General features: G+C 43.4%; 1 protein-coding gene across 1 annotated transcript in view; it reads left to right on the forward strand.

The window, feature by feature from the left end:
- DDX41 (DEAD-box helicase 41) overlaps nucleotides 1-20,834 on the forward strand; it is a 138,852-nt gene that overhangs the window by 109,691 nt on the left and 8,327 nt on the right. Inside the window, exons 11-14 of the mRNA XM_085618327.1 lie at nucleotides 11,350-11,481; nucleotides 18,080-18,151; nucleotides 18,333-18,429; nucleotides 20,289-20,438. Of these exons, the coding sequence (XP_085474453.1) occupies nucleotides 11,350-11,481; nucleotides 18,080-18,151; nucleotides 18,333-18,429; nucleotides 20,289-20,438 (451 nt within the window). The remainder of the gene's footprint in view (nucleotides 1-11,349; nucleotides 11,482-18,079; nucleotides 18,152-18,332; nucleotides 18,430-20,288; nucleotides 20,439-20,834) is intronic.

The following is a 20,834-nucleotide window of genomic DNA, read 5'->3' on the forward strand; positions in this document are numbered from 1 at the left end:
CGCCTTTGCCTGAAAACAAACCCACCTTTTGTTTCCTCGTTTCGGAATCCTTAAGTGTCCTCCCCTTTTATTCTCCCTCGCCAGAAAGGCAATTGATAAAACAAAACCGATTATGAGATTAGCGCCGGGCATTTGTGCATATTAATGCCAGTGGAGGGCATCTAACGGGTTTGTAATGGCAGAGCCTGTTTGGGATGGTGGGGTGGAAACTGCAGTCTTTCTACACCAAAGGACCCCCGGCGAGGTTTTCACATCAGAACTTGGAGTCAAAGTGAAACAAGCGCTGGCCATTGCCTTGTCCTCCCCGTGACCCTGTGCGCCTCGGAGCTCCGTGCCTGCTTCACAGCTGTCCTGAAGACTTTTCTTATCTGCTTGTTAAATAAACAAGCAGATAAGAAAAGTTTTCACGACAGCCGTGAATCAGGTGAGGCAGTCCAACAAAAAGCCAAAGGGAGGCAACTAAAAACCATCCTTTCCAATGGGAAGCCAGCGTTTACCATAAACGCTGACGCTACCCAATGGAAATGAGGGGCGGGGCTCGAGTTCCCTTCTCCAAACTGACTTGTTCACTATAAGTCTCGAGGCGAGGAGCGCATGCGCGCTCCAATGCCAGCCGAGACCTAAAAAGGGTTGCCAATAGAAAAAATGCTAGCCATGTATGTTTAAAGAGCCTGCAAAGACCTTGCTTTGACACTAAATAGGGTCTTAAATAAAAAAGTATGTATTCATTTGTAATTTGACTTTCTGTCTGTTCCTTTTATTTTCAGTCATGAAACATTCAGGCAGCCCTAGAACACATTTAAAATTGCTTTATATTTGCTTTTCGAAGTACGCACAGATAAGTGCTGAAAATAGGGCTTTAGGAGACTGCTTATTTTTGTACCGTCTGCAACATCAAAATAATGAGCTGGCAACCCTAATCATAAGACTGGAAGTTTGTTGCAGGATCAGCACATTATTTATTTCCTTTACCCTCGATTCCCTGATTAATTCCATAGTAGCAATAGTTTAACTTGTATCTGAAATCCTACTCCCCTTCAATAACATGCTGCTTAACTTCAAGTGTCTGGGAATTCACCCTGCATTCAGAAAACTCACTCCTCATTCTCACCCTTCACTTTCACGCTCACCCTGCACTCACAGCGCATAGTTATGGTTTTCCCGCATTTGCCACGTAATCTATCGTCTGCTGCATTATTTGCAGATTAAAAAATGTATTAACACATCTTACCTCACAGTGGAAGGCCCTTTCTAAAGGTTGACTGGTCACCTTTCTGTTTCTTATTGCTATATGTAGGTGTTAATGTGGTACTTATGAGGGGCAATAAAGGCCAGGACAATGTTAACAAGTGTAAAAATAGGCAAATAGTGCAGTAATGCTATCACAAAATATGCTGCATAATTCGCCTTTGCTTGCTGCAGAATTTCGTCAACCATGCTGCATAATTTGGCCATCTCCTGCCACAAAATTCCAATGGCCCTGTTTATAGTGCAATGAGGTCCCAGCCTGTGGCAGAAAGCACTATGGATATGTAAGTCATTATTATAAAACAGTATTTACATACTCTAAGCTAGGCTGCTGCAAAATGATGCAGTGATTGTGATAAAACAAGTTCTTACAAAACATACTTTTTAGTAATAAGTAATCAAACTGTATATAATGCAGCCATTCTTGTAAGTGTCTCCACTATTCCAGATCCCAGCTGATAACTCCTTTACATTACATCTTCAAAAGAATAGATCTTTGCCACCATAAAGCTTTAAGCAGATCCACTGGAAATATTCAGCAGAAGAGGACAACATTATGCGGCAGGTTTGACTAAATAATGCAGCAAGAAAAGGTAAATTATGTGGCACAATGCGCCACATTTTGTGGTTAGCATTACTTTATTATTTTGTCATTTTAACTCACGGTAATGCTGTCAGGGGAAATATTTCACCTCATTAGTACCAGTGTAGCACCCAAATACAGCAGTAAGCAACTGCAAGATTACCAGTCAATCTTTGCAAAGGGCCTTCCTCTGCTTCGGAACACTTTGTCACGCTTTAAGTAACTTTTGTTCCGTTTGAGCTAGAATCAAGATTTTTGTTGTTGAAATCTGCAGATTATGTAGCAAATGCAGTACACTGATAATCATGTGGAAAACGCTGCTGCAGAAACTCATAATTCCATGGTTTCTTTTTTAACTTTCTGCACTACCACCCATACTTTGATTGCAGGCAGAGGCATCTCAAAGTCAGTATTAACCATTCAGGGGCAGTTTTTTGTGAAAGCGGAGTCCATGGGGTGGCAGGTAGAAGGCCAGCAGGGTTGCATTCAGATGCAGAGCCCTAATCCTCTCGATCCTTGGGGCCTCACAGTAAAGGTCTAGGAGACAGAGGAAAGGAGCGAGATTCATAGATATTGTCAAAGAGAAGGCCCAGAATAGGGAGCACTGTATGCTGACTCATTTTTATGTTTACAAATGGCCGGAAACCGCTTCTTCAGAGAGATACCCCAAAGAAGGGGACAATATAAGCTTTTTTTTGTTTTTTTTAAAGGGACATTCATTAGTAAAGCTGGTACTACTGCCAAGTGTGTAAGTGACCACTGCTGGTTATCATAAAGGAGCAGATGCAGCAGGACTGGGGCCCAGGGATTTTGAGGACCCACTGCATCACAATTATGACTGTCTACCTTTAAAAAAAGGGGCATCAGAGCTTATTGTCTTTTCAAGCATTAGGACAGAGGTGATGATCCATCATGGAGGGGAAGAGGTAAACAAGGCAAAGGAGATAGCCTGCTACTCAGGACTGCAGTTATCATTAGTGCAGCAGGTATAGTTGCATTGCGGTCAAAGAGTGTGAGGGGCTCACAACACCCCAATTATGGGGAGCAGTTTGTTTGGGATATCTGTTTTTGTTTGATGCATTTGCTGTTTTATAAGTCTCATATTTGGTGCAATTCATAAGCTATAGAAAAAGTATTCCTGAAATCATCTCATAAGTCCCGCTCCCTGCACGCAGCCATGTCCCTCCCGCTCCCCCAATCCTTGTCATAAAGTTTTGGAGGGGGGCCCGACCTCAAAACATTTTGCTTAGGCGGGGCTCAGAGTAAAAATGTTTGAAGACCTCTGCCCTAGGAGGTGAGAGCTCCGCTCTCAGAGGACGGAAACAATTCCTACTCTGGCAGCAGGTGTTTACACGCCCACCAAGCAGGATGACTCGTGATCTGCATATCAAGGCAGGAATTTTCAAAGGCCTCTGCTGCCTTTGATATGCGACCCAAGGCTTCCCCAGACAGGGGAAATGCCACCCCTTGTCCTGGGCAATCTGGCACCAGGACAAGCGGGAAAATTAGCTATACAGGAGGCGTGTTGCACTGCCAGGCTGGACACACCTCTAGAGTGAACAGCCTGAAGTTAACACAAATATAGGAATTTAACCATCTTGTGTGTCGTGGAATTAGGAATTCTGAGACAGGGTGTTGCCCACTCACCAAAAGAAGTGATCATCTAGGGGGTGTAGTGACCCCAGGGGTAAGTAACCCATTGGCTACTACCCCTCACTCCCCTTTACACCTCTAAATTGAGTATTTAGGGGACCCCTCCCCCCCGATACCAGGCCTTCAAATTTCAACTGACACAAAAGTGTACAAAAAAGACTTCTGACCCTAGAACTGAGGTGGATGATTGACTTGGTGCCAACCCTGCCAGCTGAACCTGACTCTTGTGGAGCAACCAACTAATCCTGCCGCTGTGCAGACTCTGGCAAACCTGAAGGGTTGCCAGTGCTTCGCCAGTTGCAAAAGAAGCTCCCTTGGAATAGGGGAGATACTCCCCTGCAGCTGCAGGCACCAAAGAAGCAACGCATGCTACACCAACCTGCTGCTTATGGGGCTAACAACACAACAGCCCCCAGCAAGAGGTAGCTGTGCTCCTACAGGTCAGATCTGTCCTCCCTCCAAGTAAGGGGACGCCAGGACCAACCCGAGCCACACAACACCATTACCTGGGGTACTGGACCCCTTGCAGCAACCCAGGCTTGTTGTGACCAGACCGGACACAAACGCTGAGGAAAAGCTACCTCCACATCGAGGGACTTCTTTGTCAATTAGACTCACAACAAGGGTGGCCCAGCTATCCTGTTTGCCCATCCTGCAAAAACTAAAGACCGAGTGAGTCCCAGACCGCTGCCACCCGACACTTCAAACCACCTCTGCACCCGCGCTCCAGAGCCAGAGTCCGAGGGAGGTGACTGTGCCCACAGGGTCCTGAGACCCACAAAAGCCGAGCTCATCCTTGGGTTGGGCCAGACTAAACTTCCTGTCGCCACCTGCAGCCTCTTTCTTCATGCCCCTTCCAACTGCGAGTGACGCCAGCCCCGAACCTGATGCCAAAAGACACCACTGCACCTGAACCCCACAGCCTGAGGAGAAGGGGATCAACGGTGTCCCTATGTGCCTGAGCATCTCAGAGGTTGACCCCTCTGTGGGTTCACCCGGTCTGGTTCCTCATCTTGCAGCCTCTTTCTGATGGACCGTTCCCCATTGAAGTGAATAGGATACCTGACGCTGTAACACACCTCTGCACCCGGGCGTCCCAGAGCCTCCTGAGGTGACGTGTTTGTGTGGCCTTGGACCTTGCCCTATACTATCCTTAAGTCCAGAAGAACAGTTCTGTAAGTCACTGTTAAGTTCCTGAATGCAGTACAGATATTCTCCCATAGGATAACCATACCGCATCCAACAATTGCACTAAGTTTCAACTTTTGAAAACTGTAAAAATTAATAACTTGAAAAGGCTTTACCTTATTTTTATGATCTAGGTATCTACATTCATATACAAGTTTGTGTTTTTATAAATTGGTGTCCGATCTCTTTGAGTGTGTGTCTCACTTACTGCCTTTGTGTGTGCAGTAAATGCTTAGCACTACCCTCTGGTATGCCCAACTGCTTACCCACACTACCCTAAAAGAGAGCATTTGGGTGTCATTTGTGCCTCTTTAAACCAGTTGGGGTTTGCTTGGACCTTTGCACAATGTACCTCATTTTGGTCCACTATATAAAGAGCCAGCTTCTTACAGGCACGAGGAAGAGGTCAAAGCCTGAGAGATTTGGGTTCTGTAAACAAGTGACTCATACACTCGGCCTCACTCCTCACGAAACACCAATGGAGGGAAAAATAGGAGAATTTCTCATTGGAGAAAATCAACTCGGAAAGATTGATATTAAACAACGTACAATATGAATATTGCAGTGAACTAATAAAAAGACCACCAAGACCAATGTTGGACCTAAAAATAATAAATGAGTATATATAGAGACAGCGCTTCAAAATAACCACCCTCTAGTGAGTCATACCACTATTGGGAAAGGGAGAGCACATGGCCACAGTGGATCTGAAGGACTCCTACCTACACATCCAGATGAATCCTCAACATAAGTAGTTCCTCAGGTGCATCGTGGACAAGGTACAGTACCTCTTCAAGGATAAAATGCACTCCCAGGTTATTCACAGAGTGCATGGCAGTGGTGGTTACACAACTTACGATGGATAACGATCAACACTTATCCCTACCAAGTCGAATTTCTAGAAAAGGCCAGTTCTCTAAAGAGGGACATATAAACACTTTTACTTGTGCTTCAGAGGCTGGTGATCTGCATCAATATGGAGAAATCATCTCCGACACCATAACAGGAGAGGAGGTTTAAAACTGCACAAAATAGTAACTGGTGCTAATGTAAAGCACTCCACTACCTTCGGGTGTACTTGGTGCTGTATAAAACCACACCAAAAAAAAATTGAAAAGCAGAGCCTGGGGAGGAGGGGGCTCTGTGCAATGCAGTTTAGCGGGGCATGCGGCGACGGGCGGGAGTTGGACAGGCAACAGGTGATTTGGCCGTAATCACAAAATGTCAAACTGAGGCCAAGGCTAGGTAGTCGATGTGGTGTCGTCTTGGGAGAGGATGTGGCGTAAGCACCACAGCTGCTGACTATGGAGATGGGAGACCGGGTTCGACTTTCGGCGTTGGCTTAACATCCTTGACTCTGGGCAAATCACTTAATCTCCCTGTGCCTACAAAAATGAATGTGTACTTGTGTAAAGGAACTGGTGCTAATGTAAAGCGTTCCACTACCTTCGGATGGTGTTGGTGCTATATAAAACTGCACCAAAAAAATGTGAAAAGCAGAGTTGTGGGAGGAGGGAATCTGTGCAACGGAGTTCAGCAGGGCAAGAAGAGATGGGCGGGAGGTGGACGAGCACCCGACTGCAAATGCAGATTAGATTGTGCAAATTATTTACTTATTTCTAATGTTTTATTCACACTTGTGCTTTAAAATGCTATATTTGGGACCCCTTTTTTTCACCAACTTTCAGTAAATATCTAATGTAAAATCCAGCATTTGACTAATTTTTGTTTCAAAATTTTCTTGCAGGGGTGGGGGTGAAGAACTCCCCTGCACCCTTCTTTTGTACTTTGGGTAGGCTTGCACGCTCATTATACCGCTTTGAAAATCCACCAGTCCCACTGTTCCAAAAACAACATCGATAGACAGGTCAGGGTCATTTGCATATGCTTTTCTCCCAATTCCACTGATCGCATTGGTGATAAGCAAGTGCAAACAGTCATCAATGATGCTAATACTGATTGGCTAGACAGACTTGGTTTTCGGACCTCATAGTGATTTCACAAGGGGAAATATTAAAGTGGATGCACTCGCAGCACTTCCTCCTAATGCAGGAGGGACAAATATGCCAGCCTGATTCAGTAACCCTCAAGCTGGCAGCGTGGCTCTTGTGGACATAGAATTTGGCACTTCGGTCTCCCTAGAAATAGCTTGGGGATTCTGAGGAAGGCCAGGAGATCCACAACTAGAAGATTCTTTGTTTTTAAGTGGAGCAGATATGTTCACTGTTGCAACAGATAGGGGTCCCTATAAACTATAGAACACAGGAAACCACAGTCATTAGATATATAACACACCTCTTAGAGAGTAACTTTGGAGGAGGGCCACTGGCCCCTTCCACAGGGCAAAAGGCAACACTTGCCTTCCTTGCAAATATCTCTGTGCAGGGCATATGCAAAGCAGCAACATGTTCCCCCATACAAACTTTCTCAAAACACTGTTGTGTAAATACTCAGGCCAGGGGAGAGGAACAGGTGTGACAGAAGGTTTTAAAGCACCAGTTTGCCAACACACACTGATTTGAACCCACCCACCCCCGTGGGGGAGGAGAATTGAGCTATAAAAACAATGAACATCATGTGAATCCAGAAAAGATTCATTCTGCAAAACGAAATTACTATTTACCTTTAGGAGTAGGTTTGCAGCTTGAAGATTTTCTTGATTCACGTGTGACCTGCCTGCCTGACTCCCTGGAATGAGAGAGGTCAAACAAGTCAAGCCAAGGAGAAAAAGAATATGAAGATGGTGTCCATGCACAGGACATCTGGGGCACATATCTGACGTCACAAAGGGATGGGCCTTCGGCCAAAGGCGGCTGGCTTGCTGCTAATTTACTCCTACAGGTAAGTAAGCATTTTGGAATCGCTGCTGGCTCAGATGTTTTCTGCTTCATGACTGATAGTAGCTTCTTAATTGAACAATTTCTTTAGATTACAAGTTCATGACTCATGAAAGCTTACCTAAAATGGGTTGTTTCCAGCAAAAGCAGGCCACTGTTTTCCAACCTCTTCTAGAGAATCCTTTCAGTTGTATCTGTGACTAAGAAATTGGGTGCAGAATTCTGTCCCAGTGGGTTCTGTAATTTCTTTATTGGTATCAAACAACTGATTGCACACTTGTGTTGGCCATTGCCAGTGCTCAATGTTAAAACTGTAGTGATTAGATTATACAAGAATGTGTTTTTTTAATAAAGATTTTTCCCGCATGGTAAAGTGCTTTGTAGTTTTCAGATTAATTGCACGGTCTTCGTAGATTTATGATACTTGAATAATTGGAATATGGACGATGTTTAAGGATTTGTTCTTGAATATCCTTAGGAATATTATTGTATAGTATTGCAGCATTTATTTACCACTTACTGCTCCTGTGTGTGAGGCACTGAAGCACTTGTTTACATGGACAGCAAGCTACGGATTGTAGGATGTGTGATCGGATGAGTTTTGTCTTTCTGATCCCATGTGGGAAGTTTTTCCTTGTCGAGCATGATGACCATTGAGGTGCGGATGGTTATTGTGTAATGGGACGCAGTGCTTAGCATTGTGGCAGTTGATGAGGTGTTGGAGAGAGGCTGAGACACGGTTTAAGGTTTTCAGTAAGTTGCTGGCTTGAACGGGCTCTGAAGGCCCTTTTGTGGTATTTCTTATGGTTATAATCTAATTAGCTAGTTGCTGGGCTGGTGATGTACAACCTAATATGTTTTTTAAAGTTCATTGTCCTGAGCAGGGCTTAACATTGAAATGATAAAACCTGGTCTGAAAGCCAAAAGTCTGACTATACAAACTTGCAAATTATGGAATTGATAAAGTATACTATCATGACGATACACAGCATGTGAATCAATCAACAATAGAACACATAAAGAAATGGAAAACTACTTGCAGTACTTTTTGCAGCTAGCTCTTAAAGTAGATACAAATGTGACCCCCCGCCTCCCCATGAAGCAGACCCCAAGAATATTAAATCGCACTGCATGCAAACCTTCAAAAGGACGTGTTACTTTGCAGGTAGCAAGAAAAAGTAATTGAGGTAGACTTTTATCAAGAGGTGAAGTAAGCTCCAGGTTAATATATGTATAAGTGATTCTTCTCATGTCCTACATGTGTCAGAGACTTTGAAGGGCATTAACTGGGCCCCCACTACCTTGCGGTATCTTGGAAATCAGGTCTTCCACTCATTGGATGATCTTTGTGATGGCAATTTGGGTAAAGCTTTCCGGTCCCTGAGATCAAATGTCTCCTTCTGGTGTTCACTACAGCTGCCGATCATGTCCCGGGTCTCCCTCGCTAAAATGGTCATGTTGCCGCACCTGTTGTACTTTTTCACTAATCTCCTCTTAACCCCTTGGACGCGGGTTTATTTCCCGTGCTGTGCGGGAGAAATAAACGGTGGGTGGGATTCGGACGGCTCCCGGCCGTTGTGGGCACACATGAGCATACAAGGGGTTAAGTGTTCCCGCTTCATGGTTCCGACAACTAGACATCCTACTGCGAGACCTGATATGGGACAAGGAGAGGCGGCGAGTAGCCCTGTTGATCCTACCGCGTCCTTCTGCAGAGGGAGGGCTCGGAGTGCCTAATTTCGAGTTCTATTTCTTAGCCTCTCAACTCCAATGGTTGGCGCAATGGCTGGCTGACGCAGGCCCAATCGGTACTGATCGTACTGACCAGGGGGTCCGTACAGACTGGTTACTAACAAAAATGTTAGACCTGGGCGTTACCATCCCTCACCTCTCATTGTTGCAAACCACAGCTTTACACTGTTGGAAGCGCTGTCTTTTTAAAGTAGGACAATCTCCCTTATTTGCCCCGAACTTGCCACTAGTGGGTCTCCCCCATGGGAATCCCAAGATAATACTAACCCCACTACTGTTGAGACCCTGGACTGAAGCTGGATTGGAAAATGTGGGGGATTGCTATCAACTGGAGGCCCTGGCTCCATTCGAGGACCTGCTCGAGAGCTATGACTTTCAACCAGGTCACTTTCTGACCTATGAGATAATACTGCGCACTTTCAGGAGGTTGTGGGGGGGCCAGGACAAGCCTAAGCCTCACGTGATGTTACAATCACTCCTTACACTAGGTTCTGCAAGACATCAGGTTAGATTGGTTTTATATATCGTAGCTAGAGATGACCTTGCACACCCCTGATGAAACTGCGTACCCGTTGGGAGACCACTCTTGGCAGAACCATTACAGACCCCCAATGGTCTAAAATCCTGGCGTACCCCAGGAAAGTCTCACGTAATACCAGGTTAAAGTATATCCAATTTAACTACATCCACATGACATACATGACACCTCACAAACTTCAGCTTGCCTTTGGAGGCACCGGATATAAATGCCCAAGATGTGAGCGTGTAGATGCAAATTTCATACATATGGTCTGGGACTGCGCTCCAGTACGGCGGTTCTGGAAAGAAACATTGCATCTATGGGAGCAGCGGTGGGGCGCATGCTGGAGCCAGCGATAGGGACATGCTTGTTGGGGATCTTTCCCCGCACTCCCCAAGAGGAAGGCGGGAAATAGATTCCTTGACCTAGCTATGGTACTAGCTAAAAGACGGATAGCTCTGGCTTGGACATCTGCGGCTGTACCAACAGTAGAGGCTTAGGAGCGGGACATTACTCACTGGGCTGGTGCAGAGAGCAGGGTGTTGGTGAGGTAGGAGGTGCGAGGACTGGGAAAACGCCCTATTGCTGATCTATAGAGGGAGATACTGGAGGTGTGGAACACCCTGATGGGGATACAATAGTCAGAGGGGAGAGAGGGAACAGGACTCAGACGATTAGGGAGCGCTACAGACCCGGGAACTGATAGGTGGTGGACAGCTCATTAAGAGGATGGCACACAACAGCCTCCCTCCCCTGCTGCCCCTCTCCTCGTTGGCGAGACTCAGGCAAATTATCCTACTTATTGTTACTTATGAGACCTCTAGCGACACTGCACAATCTGTTAATCAGATAGTTAACATGTTTTGTTAGTTATATAGTTTTCTTTCTGTGGATTTGAAATGTGGGACATTTATAGAATGGCACATAATGCATGACTAAATGTATAGTGAACATTATCATTTCCTAACTCTACAGGTGGAATGAGTTTGTAACAAATGTTATTAGGCTTTATACGTACCTGAACTAATAGACTACTCCTCCTATGGCCTATTTGGAATGTAACCGAAAGATGCCTGCTACGAATCTACGCATTACTTAGTCGAGCTGTACTACAATGTTGAAAACTTGCTGAACAATATGATAATTATTGGATATTAAAATAAATGGCAATAAAAATATATTTCAAAAAATGTGTTGGAGACTTTGAAAAAAGCATCTCACAAGTTTCTGGACCCAAGACTATATGTAAGCAGTCTCCACATCTACAACCGAAACAAGTTGCAAGCTGATGGTTACAATAAGTAATGCTGTCCTTTCTTTTGCTCATTGTATTTCCTCCCTGTTACGTAAATGTTTAACCTCCATCTTACTTTATCTCCCTTCCATGGTCGTACTACCCTCCGTTACTGTATACTGCTCCCCTGAATGCTAAACAAATTGAATGTATAACCCATCCCCTAAGTAATATTTTCATTGCCCTTACTGATATTTCTACTCCCACCAAGTTCCCTTATGTGTGGCCTCCTTCCCTGCTGAGATCTCTTATGCCTACTTGTTTTCCACTATAGGGGCAGAGGCAGACCCTCCTTTTCAGTGCTACCATGCCCAAGAAGATCCAAAACTTTGCCAAGAGTGCTTTGGTCAAACCAATCACCATCAACGTAGGTCGGGCTGGAGCTGCCAGTCTCGATGTCATACAGGTGAGTCATCAATGTGTAACAAGAACATTTTGTAGTATTGTTCCAGATACTGCAGTAGACTGCGTTGGAGCTCATTTAAGGTGAAACCTGCATAAATGAAGCCTCTGTCAGCCGTGACCTGTGGATCTGAAATCCAAATAAGTTAGAAACCGGTGGATATGGGATTGTGTGTTCTATGTATTGTCCCTGGTCGCTATGTAATGTCTCTCATGGCTGATGTAGACGGGCTTGTGCACCCAATATGACAGCTAGCGTCCTGATTTCCATGCACGTCCAAAATCTAAAAATCTGTCCCACAGAATCCTATTGCACACTGAACACACTCTTGTTAACAATCTTTGTTTCTGTTAACACTGAGTGATATTTTTTCTATTATCTAGCATTTCAGATTTAAATGTAATTGTTATCTTGCTGGCAAATGGCCATTTGAGTTTTACAGAGCCAGCCAATGAAAAATGTTTCCAGTCAAGAGGGTCGAAAAGCAGAGTTCTTCTTGTGGCACGGAGGCAACAGGAAACAGTTATTTCAGATTCTCCTGGTTTGAAAAATAATTCAGGAAATATGATCAACATACTAAAAATAATTGCAATGTTGAAGTTGGCTGGAAAAAAGAAAAGGTGTCTGTTGGTTTGTTACAATAAAGGACTGAAGGAATCTCCCACTAATGAGAAAGCAATAGTTAGCTTCCTTGACTAAGGCAATCACTTTCAGCTGGTCCATATCTATGTGAGCTGCCTGAGTTCAACAATAGCGATACATGTTGAGCAGCTAATTGTGACCCACCTGTAAAGATCCACTCTGACGCAGTATGAAGAAGAATGTAATCTTTATTGGTCCAAGTTACATTCCCAGCTACCTCCAGCTTGCTCTCTCAGCTCCTGAGCTCTAACCTCCCTTTACTTGAAAGAACAACATACCATCTAGCAACATAGTTCCAAATTCCATCCCACAAAGCTAAGACAACTCCATACCACCCTCTCTGGCCCTGACACATTCTTTCTCTAGCTTTTTGTTGCTTTATAGTGACAAGCTTTGTTTTGGATTCTTTTCTTTTGAGAAGGCTCTCCTGACGTCAGTATCTAAGAACATTGAGGAAGGCTGAAATTTGACTTACAGCCCAGATCAATTGGACCTCAAGTTTGTACTCCCAGATGAGTACAAAAACTCCGAAGGACATTACAAACTGCTTATTTTGAGCTGTTTTGCCTCCCATCTAAAATGGCAATGTTTCAAGTCCCTGCTAACTTCCCTTTCCTCTAATAAATGATGGCTTATTCAATCAAATTGTCCATTCTTTTTCCATCAGTCAAAAGAGCAAAGTATGATAAATATGTCTGGGTCCTCCTGTTGCTGAGGTCCTGGTAAATATTCCACTAAAGACACCCCCCCAAGCTTTATAAAAAGAGGAATTTGAGCAACCAAAGGATGAAGATGCACCGGAGGAGGTTTTCACCAGTTAGCCAGCATTGCTATAATTTACAGGCCAGAGTGGTAGTGTAATACCCTAATGCTTCCAAAAGTAGCTGGAGAAAAGTAGGCTATGCACTTTAACACTCCAATGCTTTTTGAATAGCATGTTCACAATGCTCTATAAGGCATGAAGGCTGACACAGCACATTTTTTAGAATCTCTAAAAGTGTGCAACACTTATTCCTTTCATTGTTCCAGACCTAGAGGTGAAACCTCTTTAAAGGTCGCTATCAGTTTAACCATTACCAGTCACAACATCAGGGTTTCATATCCCCACATATGTAGCTCGCAACATGTCCAGCCCCCTAGAAAGCACCCCTTTAGAATGTAGATCCAAGAAGAGCTTGACTTGTCATTTACTTCTGCAACATTTTTACTCAAACTAGTCTATTGCAGGATAACGAACCACTGGCAGTATTGGAATAAACTCCCCTTATACAGTTGGGTGTTGTACATCCAAATTTGATAGACTTGGTCAAAAAGACCCCTGAAAATCCACCCCAAAATAAGTCTCAATAGTACCTGAAGCTGTTGCTTAAGAAAATTCTATTTCTGTTTAACACTTTTACTGTTCTACTGATTTATATGTCACAAAATGCAGAAAACCCTTCTGACAAATGTATACTTCATGAGCATAAGCCACTACAACTGCCTGGGAAAATAGCCCTGCAGTGTTTGTACAAGGTCTGTACAAACAGTGAAGAAAATATCTGACAATGCAGTTTGCAGACATAATAACAGACAAGGGTTTAATATTAAAAATTAAAAACAAGCGGGTCAGAATTCTTTGCCACAAACTACCTGGTCAAGTTGGGGACAAAGAAGACCTGGCCTGGACCTAAGTCGCCTGAAACTATACAGCAAGTTGCAGCATTTCACAATGTATTCTCCAATGAGAATGCCTGGTCACAACTGACCTTCGAAACACCGTCTTTTGCCCATCCACCTGAGAAATCGTAAATTCCTGAAATTCTTCGTAGCCAGTTAGCACAATCAATTCAGGGCTAACATCAGCAGGTGTAACCTTTTGCTTGGGTTTGTTTGTGGCATAACTCTTAGTCCTCAATATTGCGTCTTTCTATATTTTGATGCCTTACATCAGTGGCTGAGTGTGTCACTAAATACAAAAACAAAAGTCTTCTTTGCTTATTGGTCAAGTGGTGGTTTTTCTCGGTGCTTGGCAGAATACCATCCCCAATCCTACAGCTCCATAGGAAGGAAGATAAAATTCACAGCCTTTGCAAGATTGGTCAGGAAGGACTGCTGTACTGCAAGACTTGACTTGCCAAATCTGCCACATGGGCAACATCCTCCAGCTTGTCCCTTAATTCGGGTTGAAGAGGGTGGTGATAAAGATAGAGAAACTACACAAAGAATAGAAACACATGGCTGGTGAACACGATTACAAATTCAGGATGACTCCTGCACTCAAAAAAAGTATTGTGTTGGTGGCAGGGCACCCAGAATGTTCCTGCAGGTGTCTTATTTAAAGGAGCATACCCTCTGTTCATCTTCATTCTTTAGTCATAGTCACTGGTCCATAACGAGAGACAATTATACATTATTGTTCTGGTATTTAGAGCCATCTCATTAGGCTTTTGGGCATTTTTACCACACCACGTTTACAAAGGCAAAATTAAGGACAACCTGCATGGCTTTGATGTAGTATATGGAGCAGAAGCACAGGTCTTCTGGCACAAGACCATCAAAAAACACATTTCAATCTCTACTGGGAAAAGAGAATGACTTAAGAGGCTTGCTCAGGAGAACCAGATATTCTTGTCAAGAGTGGACAGTGGACGATGATTAGCTGCAGGCTACATTTGTAAAGTGGATCAAGCATTCAAACTTTGGAATTAATGAGTTAAATAAATATTGGTCCTTTGCTTGTATGAACTTGCCACAGGTGGAGGCCTTTAGTATTGTTAGGTTTATTTCCCCTCTTCCTCGAACTGTTTGCCAGGATAAAGAGGATTTTATTTTGATAAACAATTTTTATTAATTTTATGTAGTTAACAAAACATATAGCACCACAGTACACACTTTCATCAGGATGCCAAGGTAGCGTGATCATGCAGTTACATAGAGATTCATCTATTGCCAAGACCATAGTGTTCCCACCATTCATTCCAGATTCTAGCATGTTTTTGGTGGTATTCCTTGGCAATATAGCTGGGTTCTTCCACTTTTGCTCACCAATCCATTCCTACCCGACATTTGGATAGTTTAGGTGGTTTAGCAGCTCTCCATTTATGGGCTATATCTCTTTTGGCTATCACGGTGGCCATGCCCACTAGGTAACGTTCCCCACAGGTGTTGCCATGGTCATCTAATACTCCTAAAAGAGACTGCTTGGGTGACAACTGCTCATTCCAAAACCAGAGTAAAGTATTATGTGATCCGGTGCCAGTACTCCGCAGTTGTGGACACTGCCAGGTCATATGAAAGTCTGCGTCTGAGCATGTACAGCGGGAACAGGTGGGGTGTGGGATTTTGACAGCTTACCACCACGGCCAATCTGTGCGGTAAGTCATGTAGGTAGTTTAGTTGGAGCAGTTTGAGTCACGAGGATATAGAGATTTCCAGAGGGGCCCCACAGGCTAAGCCCCCATTCGAGATCATCCAGAGGGCCACCCATACCGCCCATCTCCACTTTAAGGGAGCAAAGCCTTGTGGAGTGTTTTTGACCAGGGTGCAATAAATGTGGGATACTCCCCGTTCGCTAGTCTGACCATTTGTAGCTTGGTCTCTAGCAGATTATGTTCAGGGAGTCCCTCGAGTTGGGTCTTATAGACAGCCAGGGCATGTCAGAGCTGCAGATATTTGTGTAATTCGATCTTCGATAGGTCAAATTGACTTTGGAGGTATTGAAAGGATTGAATGCGATTCCCTTGCCAGATGTGCAGTGTGATAAAGGTGCCTTCCCTCCCATAGTAAAGTTTTCTGTGTCAGCCCATGGTGCTCAGTGCATAGCACCAGTTCACGAAGACCACTCTGGTAACCTCTGGGCTAATCAGCGGGATTCGGTTCCCATATAGCATCTCCATCACTTTGGCAGTAGGCCAGATCATTCCATCCCCCAGCGATTCAGTTGTTGATGACCAAAAGGTGCGTCTCACTAGAGTACAGTTGGAGGTAGGTCATGCCTATCCCACAATCTTATAATGTTTGCCTACATTTATCCAATGCCTTGCGAGGTAGGCAATTTGCCCCCAGAAAGGAGCCAGTCACGCACGAGAGATCTCAAAACCAGTGGTTAGAGATTAGTGGTAAGTTTTGGAGGACATATAAGCACAGTGGTAGAACTATCATTTTAAATCTGGTCATTCTACCTAGAACATGGAGCAGAAGTCTCGTCCAACGCTGGAGGTGGCTTTCATGGTGTTCATAAGGGGGGATATGTTGAGATAAGCCGGGTTCGCAGGAAATGAGTATCTCCAAGTATTTAAAGCTTAGTCAGTCTAATGGCCATGTCCAGCTTGTGTGGAAGTCTTAAGTCACAGTTGGCTTTGCATACAGGTTAAGTAGTTGGGGGGGGGAGGGGGGTTGAAGTGGTAGGAAGGAGGTCCCAGAATTTATGGTAGTATTCGAGAAGATACAAGAATTATCTCAGAGCACAACCACAAAATTGTCAAGAAGACCTTATTGTCATGTCATTTTAAAAAGTAACACACCATGCAAAATTGAAAATTATGTAACCATAAGAATACAGCAAAAGATTTTGGAACACAGATGTTCTTGAATGTGTTGACACGAAGTCTGAAGTGTTACTAGAAGACAGCTGACACATGTTTCATTTATACGACTTTTCCAAGGCTTTAATAATGTCCAAAAAGAAGAGATAACGATTGTGTACAATTCCTTGAATGCTTCGCGGTATACAACAGCAATGGCAGTAGTTCTAAATGGTCCGGTAGTAATTCTAATATTCAACTTTTAGGTAGTAGATTTCAGTCGCACTTGTCAAAATAGATAATCGGTGTTCCAAAATCTTTTGCTGTATTCTTATGGTTACATAATTTACAATTTTGCTTGGTGTGATGCTTAATAAAATTATCTGACAATAAGGGCTTCTTGACTCTTTGCGCTTCTGGTCGGAGTCCTGCTCATCTCCTCAGAATGGGTATCAGGCTACTTTTGAATCATTCTGGGAGAAAAGCCTCAAGCTAGGTCCTGCCCCTGGTGAATGACCTTTGGGCTGGTGCATTATGTCACTTCAATATGCTGATGAAGTACAAAATACTAGTCCCAATGAACCAGTATTTATCCAAAGTGGTGCTCACTGTCAGAGAAACCAGGGCCAACCAAAGGCCAGTTTTTCTCAAATGTTGAAGCACTTCTTTAATCAGAAGAGTGTACATCTACAGGTTTTCCATCCATTTCCTGGACTTTTACTGGAGAGGCAGTTAAAAAGCTGGTTTCTTCCAGTGTTTTGTGGAGTTTCAGGCCAAAGTTTTAGGACAAAGTAATTTGAGGTTGCGGCAGCCTCACATGAATGAAAGCAATATTGTTGTTCAGGCTTACATATTGTGACCTATGTGGACACCATTCATTCTGACATTGTTCTTAGTTCCACCCACTATCATATGGCAAAGTAAGGACCTTCATTAAAGGGGGACTGCTCAGATATTAGAGGGATAAACTGGCAAGTGTATCCACTCTTTAGCATTATGGGTCATGAGGCATGTGCTCCTATGTCTGAGGTCTCTGTCATAATTTACCCATAACTTGGGGTCATTGACAGCAGCTAACGTCTGCTATGGTTCGGGGTCCATATTTGGTGGACCATTAACCAGTAGTAACCAGACTCTACTGTTTGACATAGCATCAGAACCCTGGAACAACTCCAATGGACTGGCAGATTGTCCAATACACTGGTAAAACATTAGGCAAGTAAAAAAAATGTCAAACTGGGCAGGCTGGCACACAAAAAGTTTAGTCTCTAAAGGAGTGGGGGGAGGAGAATTGAATTTAAAAAGACTTCTCAACAGCCTTTCACGGGTAGCCCCTTGTTGCAGGGTATCCGAGTCCCTCTGGAGTCAGTAACTGTGTTCTTACTTCATATCCGGTGTGAGAGATCGAGGAGAATTGTTCCTTGTTTCCTCATTTTGTATTGTGTATTTTGCAGGAGGTGGAGTATGTTAAAGAGGAGGCAAAGATGGTTTATCTACTGGAGTGTCTCCAAAAGACTCCCCCTCCGGTAAGATGTTGTTATTTTAATATTGTTTTTTTACTTGTCATCTCCTCTTTCTTAAGAGACTTCTCTTGGCTATTTGGGCAGCAAACACTAGACCTCTGCTCTCAGGTTGCACCCCCCATTCTTTCATGGTAGTTTAATCTTTTTTTCCCCACAACAACTTTGATCCTTTTTCCTCTCTTAGGTGCTGATCTTTGCTGAGAAAAAAGCAGATGTGGACGCAATCCATGAGTATCTTCTTCTGAAGGGTGTGGAAGCCGTGGCCATCCATGGAGGGAAAGGTGAGTTTTCTCTTTACCTGAAGTTTTTTCTGCTTCATAATTAAATTTGGTTTCTAGTCTGCCTTTGCTCTGTTTTGTATTGAATACCGGGTGGTGTTTCCCCCTCTCTCTCTGGTGAAAATCTTGCTCTTTGTGTTGTGTGTAAAGCACTTTGTAATTTTAGTATTTGTCGATTAGCGCTTTTACTGTTAGTGACACTAACTGGATAGTTTATATGTGCTGCATTGACCCATAGTAGCTGTCACATGTTGCTTGGTGACTGTTATGATCTGTATTGTCCCTCTCTGTAACCATAACATGCAGCAGTGAGCATTAGTGGGTGTCACCTATAAGGTTCTCGGGAATCCTGTGTTCACGCTGATCTGGGACGACTTCAGTGACTACCGCAGACTTACGGACAACTTATGAACACTTATGCTATTGGCCCCCAAATATAACCAACTGGTTGGAATGTGTGCATTGTGGAATAATGTCTAGGTTTCCAGTTTTTGAAACGGACAAAATTCACCAAATGAGTTTAGTACAGTTAAGCACTGTTGCCGCAGCTGTGCGGATGACTGGGAAGGGTGATCAGTACTTAAGTGTCAAATGTCATTCCTACTAGACTTGACTGCTCAAAAGAAATTCACCTGAGGGTTGTAGTGCTCTTTATGGTCTCTAGGAGGAGCATTTCCATTGTTGGTCACATATGGGGCATCCCCTTGCTGATTAGGCAATAGCCTTGTCAGTCACAGACCCCTTCACAGTAGACCAGTCCTGAGAAAGCTTCCTGTGGAAGAGGGACTTACAGCCATATTATGATAAGGTGGATTTCCAGTGACAAATCATATTTCCAAAGTCTAAACAACCTACAGTCCCTCGTTAGTATTGGTGGAGGGAAAGCTGATTTGATCATGTTGTGTGCCCAAGGCAAAGACTAAAGACTCCATCTCTTTTTAAAATCTTTATTTAGTCCTTTTTTTCAGAAGGACAGCTTCACCATAGTTTCCTTAGTAAGCGAAAGATCATAAGCTACAAAATGTCAAAAATTGTACAGCCCTATACATCTATGAACTTCCCGTTCACGGAAGGAAAAAGAAAGTAACAAAAACATCAGACATCTCTGAAGGAAAAGTAGGTCATAGAATTGCACATCATTTACATTTCCCTCATTGAAGCTTTCTGATCAGGATAACATTTTGCCCAAGCTAGACACATGAAATAGAACAGGAATGTATAAACTCTGCTCATCCCCCAATGGTCTCTTTTGCCATATGTTTTAAATGGCAACCATTTTTTTTTTTAAACTTAAGAATTCTCTCATTTACAATATGGGATAATTTTGTGGTGTGAGATATGGTTAGCCTAGCCTCTATAAGTAAATGTGTTAGTTTCCCTATGAGAATCACGAGTGGGTAATCGCTATATTCCTCTAATGATCTAGCTGCAGAGTCCATGGTCAAGACTAGGTCAATATCTGTTCAATAGGCTTGTGTGTCCACACTTGACTACCATAAGTGAATAAAGGAGCCTGACATTCAACATCTTTTCCAGCAAAGGTCTGAGCTACCAAACATCAGTTTCAGTCTGACAGGAGTAAAGAACCTTCTTGTGATTATTTTATGAGTCTTTTATTATGTTTAGAACATATTAATTATATAGCTGCTCTGGGCATTCTTTAGACCATATTTTGTCACTGAATTCAATGTTTAAAACTCTTCCTCAGTGCAACACATAGTTATGTTTTCCACTGAGGTGCAAGCTGCACACCATGATGTAAATATTAGAGATCCCTCTTTTTGTCTGGTGTTGCAAGAAATAAAACACTAATTAAATGCAGGTCGACTGATACAGAAAGCTCTGATTAATTGCCATTGCAGATCAAGAAGAGAGGACTAAGGCAATTGAGGCCTTCAAAGAAGGAAAGAAGGATGTCCTGGTGGCGACAGATGTTGCTTCAAAAGGTCTGGACTTTCCAGCTATCCAGCATGTCATCAACTATGACATGCCTGAGGAGATTGAGAACTATGGTAAGTAGAACCTATGTACATATTAAAAATGTAGATCATCCATCCTAATTTCAGGCTAACGAAGACTGTTATGGGCACATATATCTTCCTCACCCCTCCACCACACATTGAAAATTATTGTAAGATGACTACTATTTAACTTAAAGGGCTGTGTAAAGGCCACCACTGGAAGTTCTAGTGCTATGGCAAGGACATCCTTTCCACTCCAACCCCTTCCCTCCAAACAACTCCAGGAATCTAGAATCATGGTAAGTGCCACACACCCTGTTACCTGTACCTGCCTAGTTGAAAAATTGAAATTTACTCCCTTTTTTGTGAATTGAATTCAGAACTTTCCTTTCGCTGAGATAGGTGGTCACAGTACTGTCTCTTCTTGTTTATCTAAAATTTTCCCAT

The sequence above is a fragment of the Triturus cristatus genome, chromosome 7 (assembly GCF_964204655.1).
Source record: "Triturus cristatus chromosome 7, aTriCri1.1, whole genome shotgun sequence".
In the NCBI taxonomy this organism is placed as follows: Eukaryota; Metazoa; Chordata; class Amphibia; order Caudata; family Salamandridae; genus Triturus; species Triturus cristatus.